At 47.6% G+C, this 27,712-nt stretch overlaps 1 protein-coding gene across 3 annotated transcripts in view; it reads right to left on the bottom strand.

Annotated features, from left to right (window-relative positions):
* SETD9 (SET domain containing 9) overlaps positions 1-27,393 on the bottom strand; it is a 48,390-nt gene extending 20,997 nt beyond the window's left edge. For 2 of the 3 annotated variants that reach the window (XM_082243552.1, XM_082243553.1), the window contains exons 1-2: positions 27,249-27,393; positions 21,557-21,909 (exon numbers count right to left, since the gene is read on the bottom strand). In XM_082243552.1, the coding sequence (XP_082099678.1) occupies positions 21,557-21,909; positions 27,249-27,358 (463 nt within the window). In that variant the 5' untranslated portion in view covers positions 27,359-27,393. Of the gene's footprint in view, positions 1-21,556; positions 21,910-27,248 lie in introns of those variants that run through there. The other variant, XM_082243554.1, reaches the window with a different exon arrangement.
* Between the last annotated feature and the right edge of the window lie 319 nt (positions 27,394-27,712).

Here is a 27,712-nt window from a genome sequence, read left to right as displayed (position 1 = left end):
TTATTTATTCAAGGTTTTTACAAAACAATGGTATAATAAGAAAAAAAGTACACATGGTAAAATTGCCCAATCAATATTCAGCTAAACAAGTCAACAGGGTAGATTGCATTTCAACAGATTTTGCCCCTGGGCCAAACAGAGTATATCACTCATCAAAGTCTAACCTGTGAACTGGATCAGCATACGCAGAAATAAGACATCATGCTTATCCAGGAGGTTGTCAGCATATACAAAGGTGTAAAATATTGGACAAGTAAACAATAATTATTAATAAAAGGAAGAGAGAAAAGGAGAGTCAGGGGACAAAGTTAGTTATAGTCTAGAAGAGTCAGGGATGCTATCATTATATCTAACTGCATAAGGGCCTTTAGGGTCAACTGGGACTAGAGTGGGGGCCTAAGAGGGGTAGCTGCCAATCTGGGGCGGGTATATTTAGGCATCAGGGATCTCTTTGGAGTAGTACATCCACCCCGACCAAACATCACGGAAGTGGTCCAACTGTCCTTTAACAGTAAACACCCAACGTTCAGTCCCCATGATGTGGTTCACTTCACTTTTCCATTCAGCCAGTGTGGGACAAGTGGCCTGTTTCCATTATCTTGGGATCAGGCATTTGGCAGCGTTCAATGAATAGGGGGGGGGGGGGGGGGGGTCACACTTTTTTTGTATCGTTTAACCAAGGACCTAACATCATGGAAGAGGAACTGAAGCAATGCATACTTATAACTGGCTGTATGGATGTTTTCTGAATCCAAGGAATTATTGAATCCCAAAAAGCACTAATCCTTGGACAATCACACCAGAGATGAAGGAATGTACCACGTTGGTTGCAGCTGCGCCAGCAATTGGGATCAGGCCCTGGAAAAATTTGCGCGAGGCGAGAGGGTGTTCTATACCACCTGGTCAGAAACTTGTATGAGGATCCTTGAATGCGAGTACTGATGGAGGAAACATGGGCCAGATGTACAATTTTCGGAATCTGTGGAGGAGAAAATTCAGTCCCCAACTCCCTCTCCCATTCTTTAATATAATATGGAGTGGTCTGCGAATGCGCCCCAAGCACCAACTTCTACATATGGGATAGCAAATGCTTAGATTCTAAGGGCTGTACACACCAGGATTCGAAGGGAGATAATGTACCCAGAGAGTGCAGTGACGCCTGTAATTTAGAGAGAAAGTCAGTTGTCTATACCTCCAAGTTGCCTTAGAGGGATCGCAGGGTGTCTGCGGGCAATAATCGCCCATCAGGGGCGAATTTAGCACATGACGTTTTCCCATCTACCCCCAGGAATGTCTATCTCCCAAAAAAGTTTATCCTTGCCCCGAGAAAACCATGGGAGGCCCCCTGAGAGGGGTTAGATGGGAAGCCCTGGCGGCATACCAACCAGGGCAGGACTGGCATACCGGGAAATTTCCCAGTAGGCTGGCAAGTCCCACTGCCCTGGGGCTGCTTGAAAGGCAGTGGCACCCAAAAAAAAATTGGCAGTGGCTGGCCCAACATGTCAACTGCGCATGCGCCGCTGCCACTCGGGAAAGCCTGTATACGTTCAGCCATTCTTGGGCAGACGGTGCATGGTCAGTGACGGAATGGCGCTGGGCAGCGCCATTTTTAAATTTAAGGTACCTCACAGATCGGTAGATAAGACCACTCCACAGCCCCTGCATCTACTGTACCATGCCTGCAGCCTCTGCCTCTCCTGTACCATGCCTGCAGCCTTTGCATCTCCTGTACCATTAGGGTTACCACCTCCTTCCTTTAAACCAGGACACATAAGAATTACACAGGTTCTGAGGCTAATATAATGCAGATAAGGCAGTAAGTGAGTTTAATTACCACCTTAATCAGCCACAGAACCTGTGTAATGAATGTGTCCTGGTTTAAAGGGATGAGGTAGCAACCCTATGTACCATACCCACAGCCTCTGCATCTCCTGTATCATGTCCGCACAGCCCATGACATCGCCTGTACCATGTCCACAGCCTCTGCATCTCCTGTACCATGTCCACACAGGCCATGACATCGCCTGTACCATGCCCGCAGCAGCCTCTGACATCTCCTGTACCATGCCCGCAGCAGCCTCTGACATCTCCTGTACCATGCCCGCAGCTTCTGACATCTCCTGTACCATGCCCGCAGCTTCTGACATCTCCTGTACCATGCCCGCAGCTTCTGACATCTCCTGTACCATGCCCGCAGCTTCTGACATCTCCTGTACCATGCCCGCAGCTTCTTACATCTCCTGAACCATGCCCGCAGCCTCTGCATCTCTTGAACCATGCCCGCAGTCTCTGCATCTCCTGTACAATGCTTTCAGCCTCTGCATCTCCCCAGGGGTGTCCAAACTATGGCCCTCCAGCTGTTCAGGAACTACAATTCCCATCATGCCTAGTTATGCCTGTGAATGTCAGAGATTTACAATGCCTCATGGGACGTGTAGTTCCGCAACAGCTGGAGGGCCGTAGTTTGGATACCCCTGTCCTATACCATGTCCGCACAGGCTATGACATCTCCTGTACCATGCCCGCAGCCTTTGCATCTCCTGTACTATGCCTGCATAGTCTATGACTACTCCTGTACCATGCCCACAGCCCCTGCATCTCCTGTACCATGCCAGCAGCCTCTGAATCTCCTGTACCATGTCCGCAGCCTCTGAGATCTCCTGTACCAAGCCCGCAGCTCCTGCATCTCCTGTACCATGTCCACAGCCTCTGACATGTCATCCTGTACCATGCCCGCAGCCCCTGCTTCTCCCGTACCATGCTTGCAGCCCCTGCATCTTCTGTACATATGTTCTTTCATATCTGTCTTATCTATATATAACACACTCTTCAAATGTGCTTTAACCAGTTCTGGACCAGAAGGCTTTGCCCCCCTTAATGACCAGGCCATTTTTGCGATTCGGCACTGCGTTACTTTAACAGAAAATTGCGCGGTCATGCGACACTGTACCGAACTAAAATCGATGTCCTTTTTTCCCACAAATAGAGCTTTCTTTTGGTGGTATTTGATCACCTGTGCGATTGTTATTTTTTGCGCTATAAACAAAAGAAGAGCGACAATTCTGAAAAAAAAAAAAAAAAAAAAATCATTTTTCACATTCTGCTATATAACATTTAGAGTTTTTTTTTTTTAAATCTGAATTTTTCATCCTTTTAGGCCAATTTGTATTCTTCTACATATTTTTGGTTAAAAAAAAACGGAATTTTTGTAAAATCTTACCTGTAAAATTCCTTTCTCTGAGTCCTCCGACAGTCGCCGCCCCTTCATATTCGTCACAATAGGGTTATTGACCTTTTCTCCGTAGGAGTGGCTAGACAACAGAATATGTTAATATCAAAGCTTTTAGCATACCCCACCCCCAGGGGGTGGTCCCCTCAGTCAATACCCTCCTGCTTCCTGCATTCCTACCTCAGTTTCAGTAGCATAGCAGTAGAGTACATAAACAAAACCCCAAAAGAGGGGCGGCGACTGTCGGAGGACTCAGAGAAAGGAATTTTACAGGTAAGATTTTACAAAAATTCAGTTTTCTCTTACGTCCTCCGACAGTCGCCGCCCCTTCATATTCGTCACAATAGGGACGTCCCAAAGCAGTGTAGACATGAGGGGTGGGAAAAAAAGCAGCCGCGCCTAAGGCAACGCAATACCCACATCAGAGAAAAGAACCTTACCAAAGGAAGGAAAACCAACTGGGCAACATGAAAAAAACTTGCTCAACAGGAGCAACAACCCAGGAAAGAGCAAGCAACCTAGGGGTAAAAATACCCCAACAGCCAAGGACCCAAAGAAGGGACCCTAAGGCACTGCCGCACTAAGAACTTTACGGCCAAAGGAAGCATCTGCCGATGCCTGAACATCCACCTTGTAGAATTTTGAGAAGGTGTGAACGGACGACCAAGTCGCCGCCTTACACACCTGGGCCACAGAAGCCCGATGATGACAGGCCCAAGACGTACTCAGGGATCTTGTAGAGTGCGCCTTCACAGGCATGGGAGGAACTTTCCCCCTCAAAGCATAGGCCTGTTCAATGACCTGCCTGATCCATTTGGCGATGGTAGAGGCCGACGCCGCCATGCCCTTCCGAGGCCCCTCTGGAAGGACAAAGAGAGAATCCGACTTGCGAAAGGATTCAGTTGATGACAGGTAAACCCTGATTGCCCGAACAACATCCAAGGAATGCAAAGCCACTTCCTTTGGATGTTTAGGCTTTGCGCAAAGCGAAGGCAAGACAATGTCCTCATTGAGGTGAAACTCCGAAATCCTTTTCGGAAGGAAAGACGGGTTAGGACGCAAGACCACCTTATCCAAGTGAACCACTAAATACGGAGACCTGCAGGACAAGGCAGCCAGCTCCGACACCCTGCGAGCCGAGGTGATTGCCACCAAAAAGGCGACCTTCTTGGACAACATAGACAACGAGATCTCCCTGATTTTTTCAAAGGGAGCCCGTTGTAACACGGACAGAACAAGATTCAAGTCCCATGGAGGCAAAGGCTCCCTCCTAGGAGGGACCAGATGCCGCACCCCTTGAACAAAGGTGCCAACTAAAGAATTAGACGCCACAGGGCGCTGAAAGAGAACGGCCAGAGCAGAAATCTGACCCTTAATCGTGGCCAACGCCAAACGCTGGTCCACGCCCGTTTGAAGAAAAGCCAACACCCTTGATACCGAGTATGAACGAGGGGAATACCCCCTGGACTCACACCAGGCAAAATAGGCCTTCCAAGTACGGTAGTAAACCTTCCCCGAAGAGGTCTTTCTAGCCTTAATCAAAGTGTGAATGACCTCAGGGGAGAGACCCCTATCCTTCAGGATCTGGGTTTCAACAGCCAGGCCGTCAAAGCCAGCGACTGTAAAGCAGGATGAAATATCGGCCCTTGAGACAGGAGATCGTCTCGAAGAGGCAGACGCCATGGAGCGTCGACCGCCAGATTCACGAGGTCTGCGTACCAAGACTGGCGAGGCCAGTCTGGTGCCACCAGAATCACCGTTTTCGGTTCCGAGGCCAACCTCCGAAGGAACCTGGACAGCAGCTGAATCGGTGGAAAGGCATACAGACGATACTGATGCCAGGGCGCCACCAACGCGTCTGAGGCGTCTGCCCGAGGATCGCGCCTTCTTGCCACAAATCTTTCCACTTTGTTGTTCAGACAAGGCGCGAACAGGTCCACATCTGGGGACCCCCACTTCTCGCACAACATCAGAAAGACATCCGGGTGAAGGGACCATTCTCCCTGGTCCAGGGTCTGGCGGCTCAGATAATCTGCCTGCCAGTTGTCCACCCCCGGAATGTGAACAGCAGATATCGCCGGGACGTGCGTCTCGGCCCAAGACAGAATGTCGGCCACTTCCCGAGCCGCTCGGGCACTCCTGGTGCCCCCTTGGTGGTTGATGTAGGCCACCGCTGTGGCATTGTCCGTCTGCACCCGAACCGGACGGCCCTGCAGCATGTCCGACCAATGCCGAAGGCAGAGATTTATTGCTCGCAATTCCAGAATGTCGATCGGAAGGGAGGACTCCTCCTCCGACCAAGTTCCCTGGGCAGACAGAACGCCCAGAACACCACCCCAGCCCGACAGGCTGGCATCCGTGGTGATCACTGTCCACGACAAAGGACGAAAGGACTTGCCCCTCGACACCGCCGGGGACTGGAGCCACCACAGAAGGTCCCTTCTGGTGCGATGACTCAACGAAATCTGGAGATCCAGAGATTGCGGTTGTCCGTCCCACCTGGCCAGAATCTCCCTTTGGAGACCCCGCGTGTGAAACTGGGCAAAGGGTATCGCCTCGAAAGCCGAGACCATCAGTCCCAGACACCTCATGCACGTCCGGAGGGACGAGCACTGAACGTCCCTGAGGGACCCGACTTCTTCTTGAAGCTTCCGGAGCTTGTCTTCCGACAGGAAGACCTTCGCCTGAACAGAGTCCAGGATCATTCCCAGGTAAGGAAGACGAACCGATGGACACAGCGTCGACTTTGGAAAATTTATCGTCCAACCGAACTCTTGCAGAGTCTGCATCGTGAGGGACAGGTCGTTCACCAGGCCCTGACTGGTCGTAGACCGAACCAGAATGTTGTCCAGATACCCCAGGATCGAGATGCCCTGGGCTCTCAACAAGGCCAGAACCGGCGCAAGCACCTTGGTGAAAACCCGCGGAGCCGAGGCGAGACCAAAGGGCAACGCCACGAATTGGTAATGATCCTCCGCAATGGCGAATCGAAGGTACTGCTGGTGACCCTCGAAAATGGGGATGTGAAGGTACGCATCCTTCAAGTCGATGGAGGCCATGAATTCCCCCGGAACCAGGGCAACCACCACCGAGCGCAGGGATTCCATGCGGAACTTGCGAACCCGCACAAAGCGGTTCAGAGCTTTCAAGTCCAGAATCGGACGTACCTTGCCCTCCTTTCTGGGCACAGTGAACAGATTTGAATAGAATCCCCGAAATCTGTCCCGATGAGGCACCGGAATCACCACTCCCTGAGCCCGCAGGTCCCGCACCGCCAGGTGCAGATCCCGCAAGCGCTCCGGAGACAGCTGAAGATTTGAGGGAAAAAATCTGCCCGCCGGCCGAGAGAGAAACTTGATCTTGTATCCAGATTGAACGATTTCCAGAACCCACCTGTCCCGAACGCGGGCCAGCCAGGGTTGAAGAAAACCGAGCAAACGTCCCCCCACCCCAGAACTGGGTGAGGGCGTCCCTTCAGGCCGCATTGTTATGGGCAGCGGACCCGGACTGGCCGGACTTCTGCTTACCCGCCCACGGCTTTTTCTGGGAGTCTTGTCCCTTGAAGGGCTTACCCTTATAGTGCGACCGAAAGGCACGAAAGGACCCCTGAGAGGGTCTAAACGAAGCATTCTTCTTACTGCGAACAAACTTAGACTTGCAAGTCTGGGGCAAAAGAGTACTCTTACCCCCAGAAACACCCTTGATCAGAGTATCCAAGGATTCGCCAAAAAGGCGAGAACCCGCGTAAGGCAAATTAGCCAAAGTCTTGCGAGAAGATTGGTCAACAGACCGACATTTCAGCCAGATCAGGCGACGGTTCAACACCGCCACACTCTGCAGACGCGCAGCCAAAGGGACCATATCTAGGTCCGCATCACACAAATACATGACACCCTGATGAATCTGATCCACCATAGCCAATGTCGACGGCGAAGCAGAGTCAGCCACCAGAGTGCGCCTGAGCACCTGCGTCCAATTCGGCAATAGCCTGGGCTGCCATAATGGAAGCAAAAATAGGCTGCAGCATAGAGCCCGCAACCGTATAAGAGTGACGGGCCAGAGACTCCAATCTCCTGTCCGTAGGGTCCCGGAACACCGGGGTATCCTCAGCAGGAATCGCAGTGGATTTATTCAAAATCGACACCGCGTGATCCACCTGAGGCGGCACACACCAACGCTCATCAGTAGCTGGTGTAAAAGGATAACGCAGCTTGAACCTACTCGGCACAGCAAAAGGCTTCTTTATGTTGCGCCACTGCTCCTCAACAGCGCGCTGAAATTCCGTAGAGCAAGGAAAAACCTGCGACGTTTTGCAAGAGGACATGGTTCATCAAAGCAAGAGGACATGGTTCATCCTCCAAATGCAGCGTTTGTTTGATAGAAGCAACCAACTCATCCATGAGTGCAAGCTCTTCAGACGAGCCAGGGGGAGAATTATCAACCCCTTCCACCTCAGCCTCCCCTTCAGACCCCGCAAGGTCTAAAGAACGAGACCCTGAGAAGGGCACTCCAGCCATAGCATCCCCATCGCCCTCCGAATCAGAGGAAATTGACACCCTGGGCCTTTTTGTGGATCGATCAGCCACCAGCATCTGCACCTGAGCAGCAAGGTTAGCCACAATAGTAGCCAGATCAGCCCCCTCGGGGGAAGCAGCAGCAGCCCCCTGGCCCCCTACCAAGGAGGGAGGAAACTTGCTTTCCTGAGAATCCATGCCCCAGTAACTTCGAAAAAAAAAAAAGGAGTACTGCCCCTTTAAGGTCGCGGCGATCGCAGCCCACCGCACTCACAAAACACACTGACCCACCGGGCTAGGAATACAAAGGCAAGGAATACAGGAATGGAAGGTAAAACCTGGAGAGGTCACACAGGCTGCTGCTTCATCGATCGCTGTCCTCAGAGCAAAAGGAAGTAATGCGAGACTGACCGCCCTCATAAAGCCTATGAAAGGCTACACAAACATGGCCGCCGGCCGAGGCTGTAGAGGCAGAAACACTGACATGTGGCCCGCGCGATCGCCGCCAAAATGGCGGCGTTTGGCACCAAAACGGCGGCGTTTGGCGCCAAAACGGCGCTCTCATCACACAGGATCGGCCACCACAAAACTGTCACAAAAAAATGGCGGACCGCAGCAGCGGTCGCCGCACAGTATGCCCACAACATGTCTCACAATCATGTCCTTCACAGCACACAGCATGTCACACAGCCTGTTACACAGAGCAGAGCAGGAGAGCCCCCCCCCCCCCTTGCAGCCCACAGAGAGCAGCTATACTGACAGGGAGCTCAACATTATGCACAGACATGCAGGGTCCCACAGTCCCAGACTGACACCCAAGACAGACAGGTCCCCACACAGAAATACACTTACCATCCGGATGGCGTGGGGAGCCTGCACAAGCGATAAAACCGCTGCACTAAGGACAGAGAGTCGCAGCCAGGACGCAGTGGAATTGCGGTGCGAAACCGCATGGCGTCCAGTGAGGTAGCCACCTCACCGCAGCATCCCCGCAGCGGACAGGGATGGGTCGTTCATATTTGCCAGGGAAACCTAGCTGAACGCTCGATGGCAGGCTGGGAAGCCACTGGCCCTGAACCCCGGGTAACCAGGGAGGCCAGCCCGAGACCCAGCACCGCACGATCATCTTCATCAGAAGACCTAACTAGAGCTGAAAATAAACAGCTAAGTAAAGAAAGAGAAAAAAACTCCAAATAAAATCAAAAAGAGAAAAGAAGCTGAGACTGAAAAGCCCCAGCACAGGAAACGTCTAACCTACTCCTGAGCTAGACAAATGAAACTGAGGTAGGAATGCAGGAAGCAGGAGGGTATTGACTGAGGGGACCACCCCCTGGGAGTGGGGTATGCTAAAAGCTTTGATATTAACATATTCTGTTGTCTAGCCACTCCTACGGAGCAAAGGTCAATAACCCTATTGTGACGAATATGAAGGGGCGGCGACTGTCGGAGGACGGAAGAGAAAAATAAATCGCAATAAGCGTATGTTGATTTGTGCAAAAGTTATCGTGTCTACAAACTAGGGGAAAGATTTATGTCATTTTTATTTATTTATTTTTTTACTAGATATGGCGGCAGTCTGCGATTTTTAGCGGGATTGCGACATTGCAGCAGACAGATCGGACCCCTGACATTTTTGGTGGGGACCAGTGACATTACTACAGTAATCAGTGCTAAAAATATGCACTGTTACTGTAATAATGACACTGGCAGGGAAGAGGCTAACCTAGTGGGTAATCAAAGGGTTAAGCGTCTAGTGGAGTGTTTTCTAACTGTGAGGGTAGGGACTTGTGAAATGATCATAGAGACCTGTGATCCTATATAAAAAGGATGTGATAATTTCAGAGAGAACAACGGTCTGCTGTGTTTACAACAGTTGACTGTCGTCCTCTCTCAGTGGGGAGTGATCGCGGTTGCCCGACGGCAATCGCGGCCGCCGGTCCAGTGGATAGGCATCCCCTATGCCTAGTGGGGGCGGGAGGGTGCCGCCAGCGGCGCTTGCTCAACCCACAGCACCACTCCTGGGAACCGACGTACCCCTACGTCGAATAGCGCAGCCGAGCCAGCCTGATGAAGTAAAACTGCGGCGGGCGGTCAGCAAGTGGTTAAAATGCATGGTTTTCCCTTTTATGAACAAGAAAATAATGACGTTATACTGTTGAACTGATATGAAATTATTTTCAGGGCTGAATTTTATTCCCAGTCTGGCCCTGATACCCACCATGAGTATTTAGTCTGTCCCACACCATGAGAGTTGCCCTAGTCAAGGGAGAGGTCCAATCAGAGTCCTCCCCACCCGTATCAATGGTGCCCCAGCCAAATTCCTGCCTACTAAAGACTTTTCTAGAGGAACCCAGATTTTCGTAGGGGTATCATGAGTCCAATTTAGAATACGCACTAGGGTCATAGCTTTTTAGTACAAAGATACATTCATCAATCCTGTCCCACCATTCCTTTTGTGCCTCCGCAACACTTCATATGCGAGGTTGTTTACCATGCCAGAGGAACTTCAAGAAGGATCTTTTCAATCAATGTTCACATTAGCAGCGCTTAAGAGAGCGATAGTTCTCTTATTTCAATCATTTAAGTCCTTCATCCATTCAGCAACATGCTTAAATGTTAAAAAAACTTTAGCCAGGGAGTGTGAATGGCTTAACAAGGTATGTTCAAACGATTCAGAAAGATCTTCCCGTCACCACACCTTGTGCGACCTCTCCCCTAGATATTAAACACTCACCAGAAATCGATCAAAATTGGCTTTGTTATTAACATTTCAGATCATCGTTTCTGGGTTAATCCGCTGCTCCTCCTCCACTTCCAGCACAGTGTGAACTTCAGAGCTGACCTCATAGCATAATACTGTTTATTTAAGCCATTAAAACAGTGATTCCATAGTCCTTCAATATATAGGCTTACATCAAAGTGTTCGTAACAAGCATGTACACTTTACTCAAGAGTGTGTGCCGATCTCACCACAGTAGCTCACAGCTGTTACTCCAATCAGAAGCACTGTTTGCCGCTTGCGGGGATCCTGGGAGGCACACCGCAATTGATCACGTGGTGAGCAATAGATTGATCAGTTGCGGTGTGCCTCCCGGGATCCCTGCGAGCGTCTAGTAGTGCTTCTGATCGGAGTAACAGTTGAGCTACTGTGGTGAGATCGGCACACACTATCTTGTGTAAAGTGTATATGCTTGTTACAAACACTTTTATGTAAGCATATAAATTGAAGGGCTATGGAATTATTGTTTTAAGGGTTTAAATATACAGTATTATGCTATGAGGCCTCTATCCTTTGTATGACAACCTGCATATGCCATCTGTTGGGAGAGGAGATGATTGCTTGGTGAAAATCAGTGTGATTGAAGGAGGGATTTAATACAGCTCTGAAGTTCACACTGTGCTGGAAGTGGAGGAGGAGCAGTGGATTAACCCAGAAGGGATGATCTGAAATGTTAAAGCGGAGTTCCACCCTATTTTTGAACTTTGCACCTTCCGTTAGATTAAACGATCCTGAAAAAGAGTTGGATAGTTCTGCAATTTTTTTTTTTGTTTCACTTACCTTATTTTTTCAGAAAATTAACTTACCTTCCTTCCACTTCCTCCTCCTGGAGCCGTGGTCCCCGACGTCACTTCCTCCTTTGCATTGACTCCTGGGAGATGAGCATCATCAATCCCAGGAGTCAATGCGCCTGCACCGGTGTCCCTCGTCACTTCCGGGCAGGCGCGTCATTCCCTGCCGATGGAATAGAACAGATTCTGGGCATGCGCAGAACCAGCTGCGGGATGACGCGCCTGCCCCGGAAGTGATGAGCAGGGCATTCTGTGACTCCAACATCACGGAAGAGGACACGAAGAGGGACGCTCCAGCTTCAGCTGCCAACACCGGAGGTGGAACACAGGGAAAGAGGAAATCGCTGAGGTGAATGGGTGTCCTAACAATCAAACAGGGTGCTGGTTAGGTCCGCAAACCCGGCAGCTGTACACAAATAGAAATAGGCAACCGCACTCCAGATTTAAGGTGTGAAACGATAAATCCATTTATTGAAGATCCGAATGATCCAAACAATCCATAGTGACAAAATGAGAGACAGGGGACAAACACGGTTGGTGCGTTTCACGAAATTACTTTCGCTTAATCATAACCATGTGAATACACACCGGAGATGGCTGTGCTGGACAAGACATTTTCAAGGTAAGTTTTTCTTCTTACAGGTAAGCTAAGCAAGGGACAGTTCAGAGGCTATTGTTGCTTAAATGCACTAGACCTGACTGTCCTAGGGGTATTTTTTGTTAAAAAATGTTTTTTTAGGGTGAAACTCCGCTTTAATAAAGCCCATTTTGATTGATTTCTGGTGAGTGTTTAATACCTAGGGGAGAGGTCGCACAAGGTGTGGCGACGGGAAGATCTTTCTGAATCGTTTGAACATACCTTGTTTCACCATTCACACTCCCTGGCTAAAGTTTTTTTAAACATTTAAGCATGTGGCTGAATGGATAAAGGACTTTAATGATTTAAATAAGAGGAGAACTATCGCTCGCTTAAGCGCTGCTAATCTGAACATTATTTTTCATTTTATTCAATATTTGATTTTATGTGGACAATGGAACCATGAGTATAAGGTTTTAATTTTATAGCAGAAAATTGGGGTTCCCCTAGTTGGGACTTTTTAATTTTATAGCAGCAGCTAGTATATTAATCTTGCAAGTGCACATTGTATCATCCTAAGCGCTAGGTGACCAGTCACTTTCCTTTTGTATTGATCTTTTTAAGCGTTTAAAATAGGCTTGTGGTAATTGGATTGGTATAGTATGCAGCAAGTATATGATCCGGGGAGAATATTCATTTTGATTACGTTTATACATCCGAACCATGTCAGGGAGTAATCATTACATGCGTTCAAATTTCCCGAAATCTGCTCTAGCAGTCTACCACAGTTAACGTCATACAGAACCCTCGGGTCAGGGGAGATACGGGTGCCCAATAAGGTAGGGAAGCTGTTTGCCATTGGAACTGAAAAGAGTGCCTAAGGGCATTAGTCATCTCCGTTGGAACATAAATGGGGAGAATTTCCAACTTAATATAATTCATTTTGAGTCACCAGGGGAGGAAAATTAAGAGTATTGACCAGGGTGCCCAGATACTGGAGAGCCCTGTCGGTCCACTTAAACCCAAAACTACTTTTTAGAGCCCACGGAAGAGGAGCAGGAAACCCGACCCCCATCGCCTCCGATTTACCGAAGTTTATTTTCATGTTGGACAGCATTCCATAGATCTCAAATTCCTTCAAGTTTGGGAGGGAAACCACTGGGCTGGAGATAGAGAAAAGCAGGTCATCTGCGTAAACAGAGACCTTGTGATGAAACGTTCCCATGCCAATCCCACCAATGTCTGGGTTCAGGCAGACCCTACATAGGAAGGGCTCCATAGAGAGGGGGAACAGAAGGGGCGAGAGTGGGCACCCCTGTCTGGTGTCATTACTGATGTCGAAGGGGTTGGACATATGGCCATTCGCTTTCACCTGTGCAGAGGGATCTGAGTAAACAGACATAATCCGTTGTATATAATTCATTTTAACTTTTAAACGTTTTTAAACTGTCGCCTATGAAGATTTGTAAGTACCGTAGTTCGTCAGCATTCCACGAGCGTGTGCAAATTTAAAGCGTGACATGTTAGGTATCTATTTGCTCAGTGTAACATCATTTTTACATTATACAAAAACATTGGGGTAACTATAATGTTTTTTTTTCCATTCATTAAAGTGTATTTTTTCCCCAAAAAATTTCATCTGAAAGACCGCTGCGCAAATATTGTGTGACATAAAATATTGCAATGATCACCATTTAATTCTCTAGGGCCTCTGTTAAAAACAAAATATATAATGATGGTTGGCAAATGTCTAACAAAAAAAAAAAAAAATGTAATAACCCCTATGTGATGATTTTCTGGTGACAGGTTCTCTTTAATGAGACCCTGGATGTCTCCCATGTGCTCCATTGAATGTATTGCACTTCTGAGCACATTGCATTAGGTTCATTCCCAGGTATACTGGTTGGGGACACCAAGAGGCGGACCCGGAAGTGACTTCAAATACGTCGATTTCCAGGTCAGTCACAAGGAGGGGAGGAGACTTGACGTGTCCACTCTCTTGCCTTCCCTCTAGCTGGCGGAACCCGCTATGTCAGTTTTGGGCCCACAGATGGGCAAGCGGAGTGCGGAATACATGGGTGGGGCGTGTACTGTTACCAGGGGTGTGTGGAAGCAATCAGGCAGGCATGCTGTGTGAATGGGAACACAAACACAGTTGGATTTTCTCAAATTGTACTGCAAAAGTGGAAACACACTTTAAACCCAAATTCCAGGCAAACAGCACTACACAAAGTTGAAACGCATACGTTTACTCATATACCTGATAAAAAATGTCATAATCCTAGTCAAAAATTCTTACGATATTCAGTTCCCTTGCACAGACAGAAAAGTGACTCACCTATTTTCTGGTTCAGCTTTGTTACCTTTTTTTGTCACCTACCCACCTCTAGCTTCATCATTGTGCAATGAATTGGCATTGATATCTTAGTCCAAGAAGAGTGTAAAGCCGACCCAGGAAAAGCATAGGTAAACCAGAAAGTATATAGTATCTGGTAAGAGTGATTATCCAGTGTAGTAGAGGTGTGTGCATTACAAGAATGTCTGGACAAGATTACGAATCCTTTGGTAGATAAATTAATCATTAGTGTTGGTAGATAAATGAATCATTAGTGTTTTAACTATGTACTTAACTCTGCCTGGAATTATACATTAGTGGTAGTAAACTCTACTTTTTTTTTTTAAATGGTTCCCCTGCAGGTTCATATAATAATGTACTACATACTAGCACATGATGACAAACTCTACTTACCACTCCGCTTATGTAGAGTGAACACAGAGACTGCCCACTCTCCTCTATGGGAGGTCGGATGTAAACAGCGCCTGTCCGTTTACACCCAACTGCCATCTGATCCTGTCCTCCAGACGGATGAAGTACGATCCCCATCTGTCTATTTTAGTGGAAAGGATTGGTCTTGCATTAGGCACGTCCGTTTACATCCACCTCTCCAAAGAGTAGACTGGAGGGGCCACCTGCAAAACTGACAGATGGACCCGATTGGTCCACTAGTGCGAAGGGACCTCAAATGCAGCCTTCATGTGGTGCATTGCTGGTGCTTCCATCTTCACCCAGTTTTCCTGCTGGGTTTGCACTCTCAGACCATGAAAGCTGGGTCATAGGGACGTCAACCCAAGCCATGCGCACATGACTCACAATCACAGCACATCGCTCTGCACTGATGGCATACTCCGTGTGCCCTGAATGCAGAGCTACCATGCCACATTTGCAGCCGCTTTGAAAATCTTCATAACTGCGCAAGTTTAGAAGATATTCCCAGTACCTACAGGTAAGCCTTATAAGCTAACCTGTAGGTACAAGTGAAAAATAAGACATTACTACTTCTTTAAAGTGGAGTTCCATCCATTTTTAAAATTTACTAGCAGCCACATGCCTAGCCGAATTGCATTTACAAACTGCTAATTTATATATTTTTTCGAAATACCTTATTGGACATGTCCTAATGTGGCACTTTCGTTCTGGCCGCCTAGGCGATATCGTCACAAGGCGATTGATTTCCATGGACTCCTGGGATGTCTGTGTCATCTATTCCAGAAGTCCATGGGTATTGCCTAATCCTGAAATCTCGCATGATTTCGGGGGGAGTTAGAAAGGAAGAAACAGTGGCGTGTAGTTGCAATACTGCGCAGGCGCAAGATCGGGGAGGTGCATGCTGGGTAGTCAGCTGCACAAAATCCCGGAAATGAAGACCAGAAGGCTTCAGATGCCCACAACAGCGATGAACCCTGCCTGCTTTCGAGATCAGTATCCAAATGTTACAATAGAAGTGGTAACAATAAATTGAATTGGGGGACTGGAACTCCACTTTAACACTAACCAGTATTTGGGTTTACAAAAATAACATATTTATCTGTCACTTCTTTCCACGGAGGAAGCAGTTAGGCTCCTTTCACGCTGGTGGAGGACTTTACTGCCCCTCTGAAAAGCAGTCTACTATAGACAGGAAGTAAAGGAAAATCTCCCCTATGGGAAAGATGAAAAAAAGCTAATGGGTTATAACCCTTACTTACTCGGTCCAAATTTAAATTAATAAAAAAAAAAAAAATTAAAGTTACTTACTGGTAACGTCTTTTCCAGTAGTCTTTCAGGACAGGCACTTCTGAGAGAACCTGGCTCCTCCCTTCTTAGGAAACACCGCCCCAATTTATTGGATTTAAACCTCCCTCCAGCTGGCTGCCTCAGTTCTTCAAGAGTATCTCCGGCCACTGGGGAGACACAAAGATATATCATACTAACCTCCATCCTCTGATCATCTTATATTCAGACCTTCTTCGGGTGGGTATTAGTGCTGTCCTGAAAGACTACTGGAAAAGACGTTACCAGTAAGTAACTTTAATTTTCACTTATCGTCTTTCAGAACAGGCACTTCTGAGAGGATAAGAGAGTACTTACTTTCAGGGTGGGACTACCGCTTGCAGGACTTTTCGCCCAAAAGCCTGATCTTTAGCGGATAGTAGGTCCAGTCTGTAGTGTTTGGAAAAAGTTGTGTAGCTGGACCAAGTTGCTGCCCGACAGATCTGCTCCGGGGTAGCACCAGCTCTTTCCGCCTGAGAGGCCACCATTGCTCTTGTAGAGTGCGCCTTAATACCCATAGGGACCTCCTTACCGGAAAGTCTATAAGCATCACTGATGATTAATCTAAGCCATCTGGCTATTGAACATCTGGACAATTTAGTACCCTTCTTTGAACTATTAAATAAAACAAAAAAGGAGTCTGACTTCCTGAACTCCTTCGTGATGTTTAGGTATTGCAGAATGCATCTTCTGACATCTAAACTATGAAAACTAATTTCCTGTTCCCTCACAGGTTTTGAACAAAACGTCGGTAGAACTATCTCCTGGTCTCTATGGAACCTTGAGTCTACCTTGGGTAGAAACGCTGTATCGGTTTTAAAGATAACCCGATCTGCAAAAATTTGTAAAAAAGGTGCTTTAACCGAAAGGGCCTCTAGCTCACTAACCCGCCTGGCGGTCGTGATTGCCACTAAAAAAAACTGTCTTGAGGGTTAAATTTCTCACCGAACAAGACTCCAATGGCTCAAATGGCTCTTTAATGAGAGCTTGCAAAACTATGGACAAATCCCACATTGGAAATGGGAGATTTCCTGCTGGTCTTTGCCTATTCAGGGCTTTGAAAAAACGGATCACCCAGGGATCTTTTGCTAAAGGTATTTCCAGGAATACGCTAATGGCTGAAATTTGGCCTTTTAGGGTGCTGATGGCTAACCATTTGTTTGCCCCCTCTTGTGGAACTCGAGTACTGATATTGTGCTTCCTGCGTCTAAAGAGCTTGCTTTGCACCAGTTTCTAAAAAACTTCCAAGTTTTTAGGTAGATGCTCTGTGTCTCTTTCTTCCTGCTTCCTAGCAGAGTCTGCACCAGTTGGCCCGAGAAACCCTTGCTCTTTAACAGTTCTTCTTCAGTAGCCAAGCTGCAAGGTTCCAATGTGTCTGAAGACAGAGTACTGGGCCCTGGGAGAGGAGATCTTCTCTCACTGGTAGCCACCAGGGGGGCTCTACCGCTAAGTGATTTAGGGTCGAGAACCACGGTCTCCTCGGCCAATGTGGTGCTATAAGTATTAGCGTCGTACTTTCCTCCTGAAACTTCCTCAAGACCGCTGGTATTAGCACTGGTGGGGGGAAGGCATAGGATTTGGGGAACACCCAGGGTTGAGCTAGAGCATCCACCCCTAGAGCTCCGTCCCATCTGCTCAGGGAAAAATATTGAGGTGTCTTCGTGTTCTGCCGTGAGGCAAACAGGTCGATGTTTGGCATTCCCCATCTCTGGGTGATTCCATTGAACACCTCCTGATTTAGCGTCCAGTCTCCTTCTCTTACCGTCTTTCTGCTGAGAAAGTCGGCTAGTTGATTTAACTCTCCCTTGAGATGAACTGCCGAAAGAGAGAGAACTTGGACCTCGGCCCATTGCAAGATCTTTTTTGCCAGACCCCATAGGAGATTGCTTCTGGTTCCCCCCTGTCAGTTTAGATATGCCACCACTGTGGCATTGTCTGACCGTACCTGAATTCGGTGTCCCTGCAAGTCCTCCTGGAAGGCTCTGAGGGCTAGCTCTACCGCCCTCAATTCCCTCCAATTGGAGGATTGTTTTGCTTCCTCCAGTCCCCAGGGCTAGCTTGGATCCCAGATGGGCCCCCCAGCCTATGCCGCTTGCATTTGTGGTGATGATGGTGGAGGCCATCTGAACCCAACAGAGGCCTTGTGATATATTTTCGGCTTTTCTCCACCACCACAGAGATCTTTTCGCTGCGGTTGGGATTTGTATGAAGGTATCCAGGGAATACTGGCTGCGGTCCCAAGCTTCCAGGATGAATAGTTGCAGGGGACGAAAGTGCAGGCCTGCCCACTGAACTGCTGGGATGGCTGCTGTTAGTAACCCCAGTATAGACATGGATTGTCTGACTGAGATCGCTTGGTTTGCTTGCAACTGTCCTACTGCCCTGTTTATTTTCTGCTTTTTGTCCGGGGGTAAGAAGATTTTTTGGACCCTGGAGTCTATCTCGTACCCCAAGAACAATATCCTTTGTGTTGGTACTAGGGAGGATTTTTCTAAATTTAGTAGCCAACCCAGGTCTTCCAGAATCCGTGTTGCATCCCGGAGATCCCTGGACAATTGTTCTTGGGAGTGGGCGAACAATAACAGGTCGTCTAGGTACGCGATGACCGACAAACCCTGTAGTCGCATAAATGCCAAGGTCTCTGCCATTACCTTCGTGAATATTCGGGGGGACGAGGAGAGGCCAAAAGGGAGGGCCTGAAATTGCCAGTGCTGAATGTCCTCCCCTGTTTTTACGGCTAACCTCAGGAACTTTTGGCTTTTCTCTGCAATGGGAATGTGCAGGTATGCATCCTTGAGATCTATCGAGGCCATATAGCACTGTGGGGGAAGGATGGTTCTTATCGAATAGATAGAGTCCATCCTGAACTTCCTGTATCTGATTGAGCGATTCAGGGGTTTTAGGTTTAAGATTAACCTGTAACTGCCTGAGGGCTTTATCACCACAAAGATGTGGGAGTAAAACCCTTCTCCCACTTCCCTTGCTGAAATTCTTAGAATGACGTTTTGTATTTTTAGTTCCTTGAGAGAGGAGAGTATGGCCCTGGACTTCTGTTCGCATTTTGGCAGATGGGTGATTAACATTCTGGCAGGAGGGGGGCTTGAGAACTCCAGCTGATAACCCTGTCTTATTATCTGCAGGATAAAGGGGCTGGAGGTGATCTCTTCCCACCGAGGGAGAAAGGTCCCCAGTCTTCCTCCCACAGTGGTGAGGTTATCATTGAGACTTTTTGGGCTGTTCAGGAGGGCGAAAAATAGCCCCCCCGCGGCCCTTCCCTCTTTGACTCCAGGATCTTCTCTGTCCTTCAGATTTCCTTGGAGCCGAAAGATTTTTCTGGGGATAGGACTTTCTATTGAATCCCGTCTTTTTCCCCTGCTTAATTGGGAAGGATTTCTTTCGGTCTGCCGTGTGATCCAGGACTGTTTCTAATCCTGGACCAAATAAGCGGTCCCCTGTAAATGGGATCCCACACAATTTGGCTTTAGAGCCCCCGTCTCCTTGCCAAGTTTTTAACCAGAGGGCTCTTCTAGCCGAATTGGTTAAGGCCGATGACCTGGCCGTCATGCGCACCGACTCCGCAGAGGCATCCGCTATGTATGCTACTCCCCGTAGCAACATGGGAAATGAGGATAATATGGTCTCCTTACCAGTCTCCGCCTCAATGTGTGCCTTTATCTGAGTTAGCCAATACTCCATGTTTCTGGCTACTACCGTAATTGCCATAGCAGGCTTAAGATTTCCTAGAGCTGAGTCCCAGGCTTTCTTCAGGAGGGAGTCTGCTCGCTTATCCATGGGATCAGGGAGTGACCCCATATCCTCGAAAGCCAAGTCCGTATGCCTGGAGACTCGCGAAAAGGCTGCGTCCAGTTTATGGGATTTGTTCCAGACCGCCGAATCATCCTCAGAAAAAGGAAATCTTCTTTTCAGGGCTCCTGAAAAGAAGGGTTTCCTTTCTGGGTCCTGCCACTCGCTCTTTATAGTGTCTACTAGGACTTTGTGTACTGGAAAAACCTTTTTCTTAGGCTTGCCCAGACCCGCGTACATCTGATCATGCAAGGATAATGTTTTCTTCTCTTCCTGGATTCCTAGAGTGGTGTGGATAGCCGCTATCAGGCCTTCCACCTCTTCCAGAGACAGTTTGTATCTAGAGGTCCTTTTGGATTCCCCATCCGACCCCTCTGCCTCAGATTCCCCTGGGGAATTGGGGGGTGTGCTATCGCACTCTTCCCCTTGATGTACAGAACCCGCAGGTACCTCCCCACTTGTAGAGGGTAGTAACTGCGGTGTTGGAGCATTTTCCTGCCGTGCCGACTGGGGTGAACTCTGTGGAAGCTGGGTGTTAGCAAACAATTCCTTAAAGGATTGGAAAGTGCTAGCAAGCTCCTTGACAGAGGTGGCTAAATCTGCGTTTTGACTTTCCGTGTGTTCCTTAACTAAACTCTCCAGACATTCTTTGCATAAGGGTTTAGTCCAAGTTTCCCCCATATTCTCCTTGCAGGAAGGGCATCTCTTCTTGGAAACATGGGCTGGCTTTTTCTCTGAGGCTTTCTGTAATTTTAAATATAAAAGGCATAGTTTAAAATCCACTTCCTAATGCTCCCCAGTCTGCACAGCTTGCCCCACCAGAGGGTGTTGCTAGGGACGACCATCACCAAGAAGATCCCACAGTGTGACCCTCAGCCTCCCTAATCCCCTTAAAAAGAGCCCTAAGGGAACAGAAAATGGAGCTAGTGGGAGAAGAAAGGGAGAACCACCCCAGGCCTCCTTACCTTATGGTGGCTGGTGCTGTTATCTCCCGGAGTGGTAACTGAGGTCTGTGCCTCCGACATGACTCCTGGAGTGGCTCTGTTTTCTTATCCTGGCAGCTGTCCCCCAGCTTGTAGGACGCACCAGCCTTTCATATCTGGCGCGCTCACCGCCGCGACCCGGAACCGGAAGTCGCGGTTTGCCGCCGGAAGTGCCCGCCCCTACCGGAAGTGACGTCCCCCATCATCCGGCCCGGCTGCTCCACACCGCCGCAAGCGGGGGGCAGAATGCACTATGGCGGACGCTCTCCCCGAGCGTGGTGAGCGGACCCCCCAGCCAAGAAACTCCGCTGAGCGAGGCTGTGGTGATAAACGAATTTTCTGCGGCCAAAAGTTAAGCGGGTCCCCCCCGGTGCTGTCTTTCTTGGCCGCCTTCTGAGAGTACCTGACTCCCTCTAACTTCAGCCTCCTGGCTTCAGCTAAGGCTCCTCTTGGACGGTGTCTCCCCGCTGGAGGAAACACCAGAACTGAGGCAGCCAGCTGGAGGGAGGCTTAAATCCAATAAATTGGGGCGGTGTTTCCTAAGAAGGGAGGAGCCAGGTTCTCTCAGAAGTGCCTGTCCTGAAAGACGATAAGGGAAGGTTTTGCCTTTCCATTTTAGTGTATATATATATATATATATATATATATATATATATATATATATATATATATATATATATTAGAAAATGGCTGGCCAAAATTACAACAGCAAAACATACATATTTGAACTGTGTATGGAGCTGTTTGCCTGGAGTTAAACACAAGTCAGTTTCATGTTCTAAACTGTACCGGGGTACATAGACACTACGGCTCCTTTGGGCACAAACCCTCTAGAAACGAAAACTCCAATCCCCGCTGAGTCCAGAGAGCTTGGACGTCTTTCAATGGCGAACCCGAGAGACCTGTACAATATCTCATCCACTTGTAAAGTGACATTCTGCTCTGTGTGGCAGCCCTGTGCGTCTCCAGTGTCTGGGTTATAATACAAGAACTTCGTGCAATCAGGAAGCATGTGGAGGAGGTCTCTCTGTCTGTACAAATCCGCCCTGAATAAAGCTTGGAAGAGGCGGACTAATGTGTTGTTCACATCATCATCAGGAACAAGTTTGTCATTACTGCTTTCCGACACATCGCGCAAGGTTCTGTAAAAAGAAAATAAAAAGGATCATTCATTAAGAGTGTAAATTATAACATGCTGACTACACTGCAGCTGACCAATGCAGCCTACTCTAAACATGCCTATGATTGGACAATAAAAGGAGCAGTGGAATGCTGATAAGATCATCATTCTGTCTCTGCTTTCAGGAAGCTTTTTCAGTTAGGCCATAGACGGAGCGAATTTCGTTATTGTACGCACGGGTAGCCGAGCAGGTAGGGGTAGGGATTATTACTGAGGGCTATAGCAGCTGCTAGCAATAATCACAGGTGAATCCAGCAGGCTGGTTGTACCCAAGGTGTCGATGACTCAACTTGGGTACATTCAGCCTGCCCTTACATGGTTGGAATCTCGGCCAGTTCCTGCTGAACCAGCTGAGCTTCATACCGTCTATGACCAGCTTTAGGGACAACACTGTGCAATACATCAGAGTCAGGTTGCCTCGCAGTACAGTTTCTCCTTCTCCCAGTCTAACTGCTGCTTTATCAGGGATTACAGGAGGCTCATATCAAGTCAGTTTCAGGGAAGTTTACCAGCTACATAGAAATACACTTCCAATAACCTGGTGCTTACTATGCAGCACCTCTGTGGCTACCTGAATACAACAGCCGTCAGGGGAGATTACTCTATATCAATGCTGATTAGTGTGGATGGAGGAATCTATTAGTGGGCTGAATGAGAGAAATCTGTCCATGTATTGTTAGCTTAAAGTGTTACTAAACTTACAACAGTAAAATCAGTCTGTATATGCAGTAAAGCATGCTTGTTATACTCAATGTGGAACCTAAGAGGTTAATCCTCTGCATTGTTTAAAAAGGCTGTTTGATTCTGTCTTCTCTGATCCTCCCCACTTACATTTGGGTAGACAAAAGACGAAGAATAGATGAATCCGACGCCTTCGTAAGGGGAAACGCGTCGGGTGGAGAAGTCGCACTGTCACTCTTCGCGGTCCGCGCTGCAGAGCGGCCGCGAACATCTGATTCATCTGTTCGTCTTCTTTTGTCTACCCAAATGTAAGTGTTTTACCTTCAATAAAATCCCACCGTAGAGGATAATGCACTATTGCCTGCCTTCATTTTTGTTATATGGGGAGCAATTCTGCGGACACCCTTTGGAAGTGACCCCAGGAGGAAGTGCATATTCCTACTGCTAAGGAGCCAGGGCAGGACTACCCAAAGAACGCTTATTTTGGACAGTGGGGAATCCAGACACCTATTGCAAAATCCTTAATCTGATTTGTGATCATCAGACATCCGGTAAGAGTCCTCACACATTTTTACACAAGGTGAAGGATTGGGCAGTGGGAAGAATCTTTGCTGTGCCAAACAGGTCTATAACATCTTCATAAGTGCATGCTAAGTTGCCAGTTGGTAAGGGTACCTCTTCCTCAGCCACACGTGGTCCCGTGGGGGATCCAAGGATTCATAATCTGCACCTTGGTTTATTTGCACCATAAACATCAAAATTTACCTGCACAAGTTTTTTGGACTTTATTGGGACTTTACATTCATCACCTTCTTTTCGCACACAGAGTGTTCAATATTAATATTTGTTACAGTTTTTGTTTCATAATTTTGTGTACATTTCTGTTGACAGTGACACCCACCCATTTTTTCACTTAGAGTTTTCTTGGACTCATATAGTGATCATCTCAGCATATCAATCGCACCTTACGCCCTCTTTTTTTCACCCACCACAGGGTGCCAACCAGCTAGCCACCACAGGGTGCCAGCCAGCCACCCACCACAGGGTGCCAGCCAGCCACCCACCACAGGGTGCCAGCAAGCCACCCACCACAGGGTGCCAGCAAGCCAGCTATTCACCACAGGGTGCCAGACAGCCAGCCATCCACCACGGGGTGCCAGCCATCCACCACGGGGTGCCAGCCATCCACCACGGGGTGCCAGCCATCCACCACGGGGTGCCAGCCATCCACCACGGGGTGCCAGCCACCCACCACAGGGTGCCAGCCAGCCACCCACCACAGGGTGCCAGCCAGCCACCCACCACAGGGTGCCAGCCAGCCAACCACCCACCCACCAACCAACCACAGGGTGCCAGTCAGCCAGCCACCCACCCACCACAGGGTGCCAGCAAGCCAACCATAAAACATTAAACAAAAATTAGCATGTTCAGTACCAGATTTGTGTAAAAAAATGTCTTTATTTTTCAAAAAACTTTAAATGTACAAAATATCGGCCCATATCGGCCGATACCGATATGTGATGGCCAAAATATCGGTATCTGAAAAGAAAAACCAATATCGATCACTAGTACAGATAGTACACTCTGCACATGCTCAGTTTGGTGTATATTGCCAGAGTTTTTTTGTTTTCTTGGGAGAGTACACGTAATCAGCACAAAGCCAATCAGCACTGTCCAGACAGAGGATCAGGAGTCCTGCAGCCTCCTAGGACAATCAGAGTATAATGAAAACTCCTCTTACAAGCTTAAACCAGATACTGATAGAAGTCACAAGACTGCTATATACTGCTGATGAGCAAGGGTATTTAGCAGTTTATATTTACGAAAATAATTGTTTCCATGTTCTGTGAGAGACCAGATACAGTGAATGCAGGCTCCTGGATTTAGTAATACTTTAAAGCTGAAGTCCAGGAAACCTAAAAATTCTCCCTTGCAGTGGCGCATTTCCTGCCTTGCAAGGGTTAATGTCTCTTTTCTATTGCAAGGGTTAACTTCCCTTTTCTGTCTGGGAGATTTGGAAAAGCAAATTTAAAGTGGATATACACTAGTAGATTATTATACAAATGTTCATAGGAACACTTTTAGAAAATTCTTTGTATATTTGATGACGGGACAAATGTCATTTGAAAGTACTTTAAAGATTAATTTGCTTTTAACTCCTTCCTGTCAGTCTTACTCATATATGCGGCCTCCTGGTGGGTGGGCATTAGCACCGAGCGGCCACATATATGCCTAAAGATAAACAGAGCTGTGCCAAGAGCGCACTCCTGGCAGTTACCGAAGGCTCCTGATCTTTACTTGCGATCGGGAGGTTTCCGATCATGTGACCGTGTTTTTTTTTTTACTGAAAACACATTTCAGTAAAAAACAAATTAAAAGTTAATTTTATGGGGCACAAAAAACCGCAAACATTTACCCAATTTTTTTGCAAAACATAAGATGAGGGAGCACTGGGTAAAAAGATACCCGACATGTCAATCCTCAAATTTGTGCGTGCCTGTGAAATGGTGACAAACTTCAGTACCTTATATTTTCCATAGGCGACACTATAGGTCATCAGTTTAGCGTTACAGGGAAGGTTTAGTGCTAGAATTATTGCACTCATTCCAGCATGCGCGGTGATATGTAACATCTGTATCACAATCAATGTTTTCAGGCATAGGCACCCCGCCATGTGCATTTACGTTTGTACGTGTGTATATGTGGGGGTGGTGCCTCAATTTTTTTTTTTTCGGGGGGGGGGGGGGGATTTATGTGCTCGGGCATAGCTTTAATGTTTTCCAAATAAAAAAAGTATATATATATATATATGTATTTTTTTTTTTTTTACTTTTTTTTTTTTCCTATCACATAGGGGTCAAAAAATCTCCTGTGTAATGATTTTTTTTTTTTTTTGGTGACAGGTTCTCTTTAACCACTTAAGCCCCGGAAGATTTTACCCCCTTCCTGACCAGGGCCTATTTTGCGATTCGGCACTGCGTGACTTTAACGGACAATTGCGCGGTCGTGCGACCTTGTATCTAAACGAATTTGGCGTCCTTTTTTTCCCACAAACAGAGCTTTCTTTTGGTGGTATTTGATCACCTGTGCGATTTTTTGATCATGCGCTATAAACAAAAAAAGAGCGTAAATTTTGCAAAAATAACAATATTTTTCACATTTTTTTAATATGAAATTCCCCCCCAAAAAAATTTAAAAATCAAAATTTTTTAACATTTTCGGCCAATTTGTTTTATGCTACCTATGTTTGGTAAAAAAAAAAAAAAAAAAAAAAAAAAAAAAAAAAATCGCAAAAAGTGTATTTTTATTGGTTTGCGCAAAAGTTATCGCGTTTACTAACAAAGGGAAAGATTTTTGTCATTTTTGTTGTTTTTTTTTAACGCGTAATGGCGGCGATCTGCGTTTTTTTTGCGGTACTGCGATATTGCGGCGGACATATCGGACCCTTGACTGACATTTTTGCCACTTTTGGGGTTACCAGTGACATTTCTACAGTAATCAGTGCTATACATATGCACTGTTACTGTAAAACTACACTGGCAGTGAAGGGGTTAACTTTTTTTGAAAGGGAGGGGCTATGTGTGTCCCTAGGGGCGTGCTTTCTACTGTGATTGGCTGTGGCTTCAGATGTATGAAGAGTGATCAACGGTTCTACGTAGTAGAACCGTATGATCATCCTTCATACACAGGGGAGAATGACAGGCAGCTTGTTTACACAAGCCGCCTGACTTTCTCCCTCTCCCCCGCCGATCGCAGAGTGACCGGCGGACATTGGGTCCGCCGGTCACACGCGCAGGGGGGGGGGGGGTCCGTGACCACGTGGGAGCGTGCCTCCAGCGGCGCGTGCTCGCTCCCTAGACCCTCACAAGCCCTACGTCACTTTGCCTGTGAGGGGCTGACCGCCGACGTAGATAGTCGTGCGGCGGTCGGCAAGTGGTTAATGAGACATACAGGATCTAAAAGGCCCCAATGTCTCCCCTGTGCTCCACTGAATGTAGTGCAATGCACATTGCACTGCATTACATTCTTTCCTGATCTTGATGGCCAGGAAAACTGTCAACAGGGACCCGGATGTGATGTCATACATGTCAGTTCTGGGTCAGCAACAATGACACGCGTCCACTCTCCTCCCTCCCCGGCGGCTGCAGATGGACAGGATACATGTGGGGGGGGGGGGCACTTCCTCTAGTCTACATATAATACAGGGAGGGACCTCAGATAATTATATATATATATATATATATATATATATATATATATATATATATATATATATATATACACACATACATACATACATAAATATACAAAAAAAATTATATATATATATATATAATGCTTATTCTAAGGTGTTCTAGAAAATTAATGCAGATTTTTGCAGGTATGTTAGAAGTCACAGAATTGGGAGGTGAATGAGTGGAAGTAGTGGTGGTAGAGGATGGACATGTCGGTCATTATCTGAGATCCCTCCCTGTATTATATGTAGACTACAGGAATTGTCCCTCCACCAGCCAGAGCGTCATTCCCAGTGCCAACCTGTAGGGGGAGCTGTACTCGCCACACTCATATACAGAATAGGGGGCAGACCCGTCTCCCCACAACAAGGACCTCTGAGCACACCTGCGGTTCCGGACCAGGTTCAGGGCCACCCAGGGCACAAAGCGGTGTCGGTATGACTTCCAGCGGGAAAGCAGAGCCCTCAGCACCGAGCCCGGGGAAGAGGACGACATCACCGCCAAGCAGCACACCTGCTTTCTTACTGGGAAGGGCGTGAAGTCGCTGTAATAGAGAGAGGTGCTCTCGTCCTATCAACTGTCTCCCTTGTTGCTGCTCCTCCCACCGCGTTCGTGCGTGTGGAGGATGGGTTGTACGTCTCAGACGTCTTCCTGCTGATCCTTCCGCCGCGTTGTAGCCAATCAGAAGTTTCGTTTATGATGCCAGCCGGTCACGTGAAAAGCTCTTGCAATGCTCGTTCCTTTGCCTTCATAGAGTCTCTAGGTGGGCGAGGTTTGCTGACCTTTTTTTTTTTTTTTACTGACAACGGGTACAAATATCACAGAAGTGTTGTCACTGCATGTATACTG

The sequence above is a fragment of the Pelophylax lessonae genome, assembly GCF_965119305.1.
Source record: "Pelophylax lessonae genome assembly, chromosome: 1".
Taxonomy (NCBI): Eukaryota; Metazoa; Chordata; class Amphibia; order Anura; family Ranidae; genus Pelophylax; species Pelophylax lessonae.
Note: the sequence above shows the minus strand (reverse complement) of the source record. Positions and strands in the feature narration are given on the sequence as shown.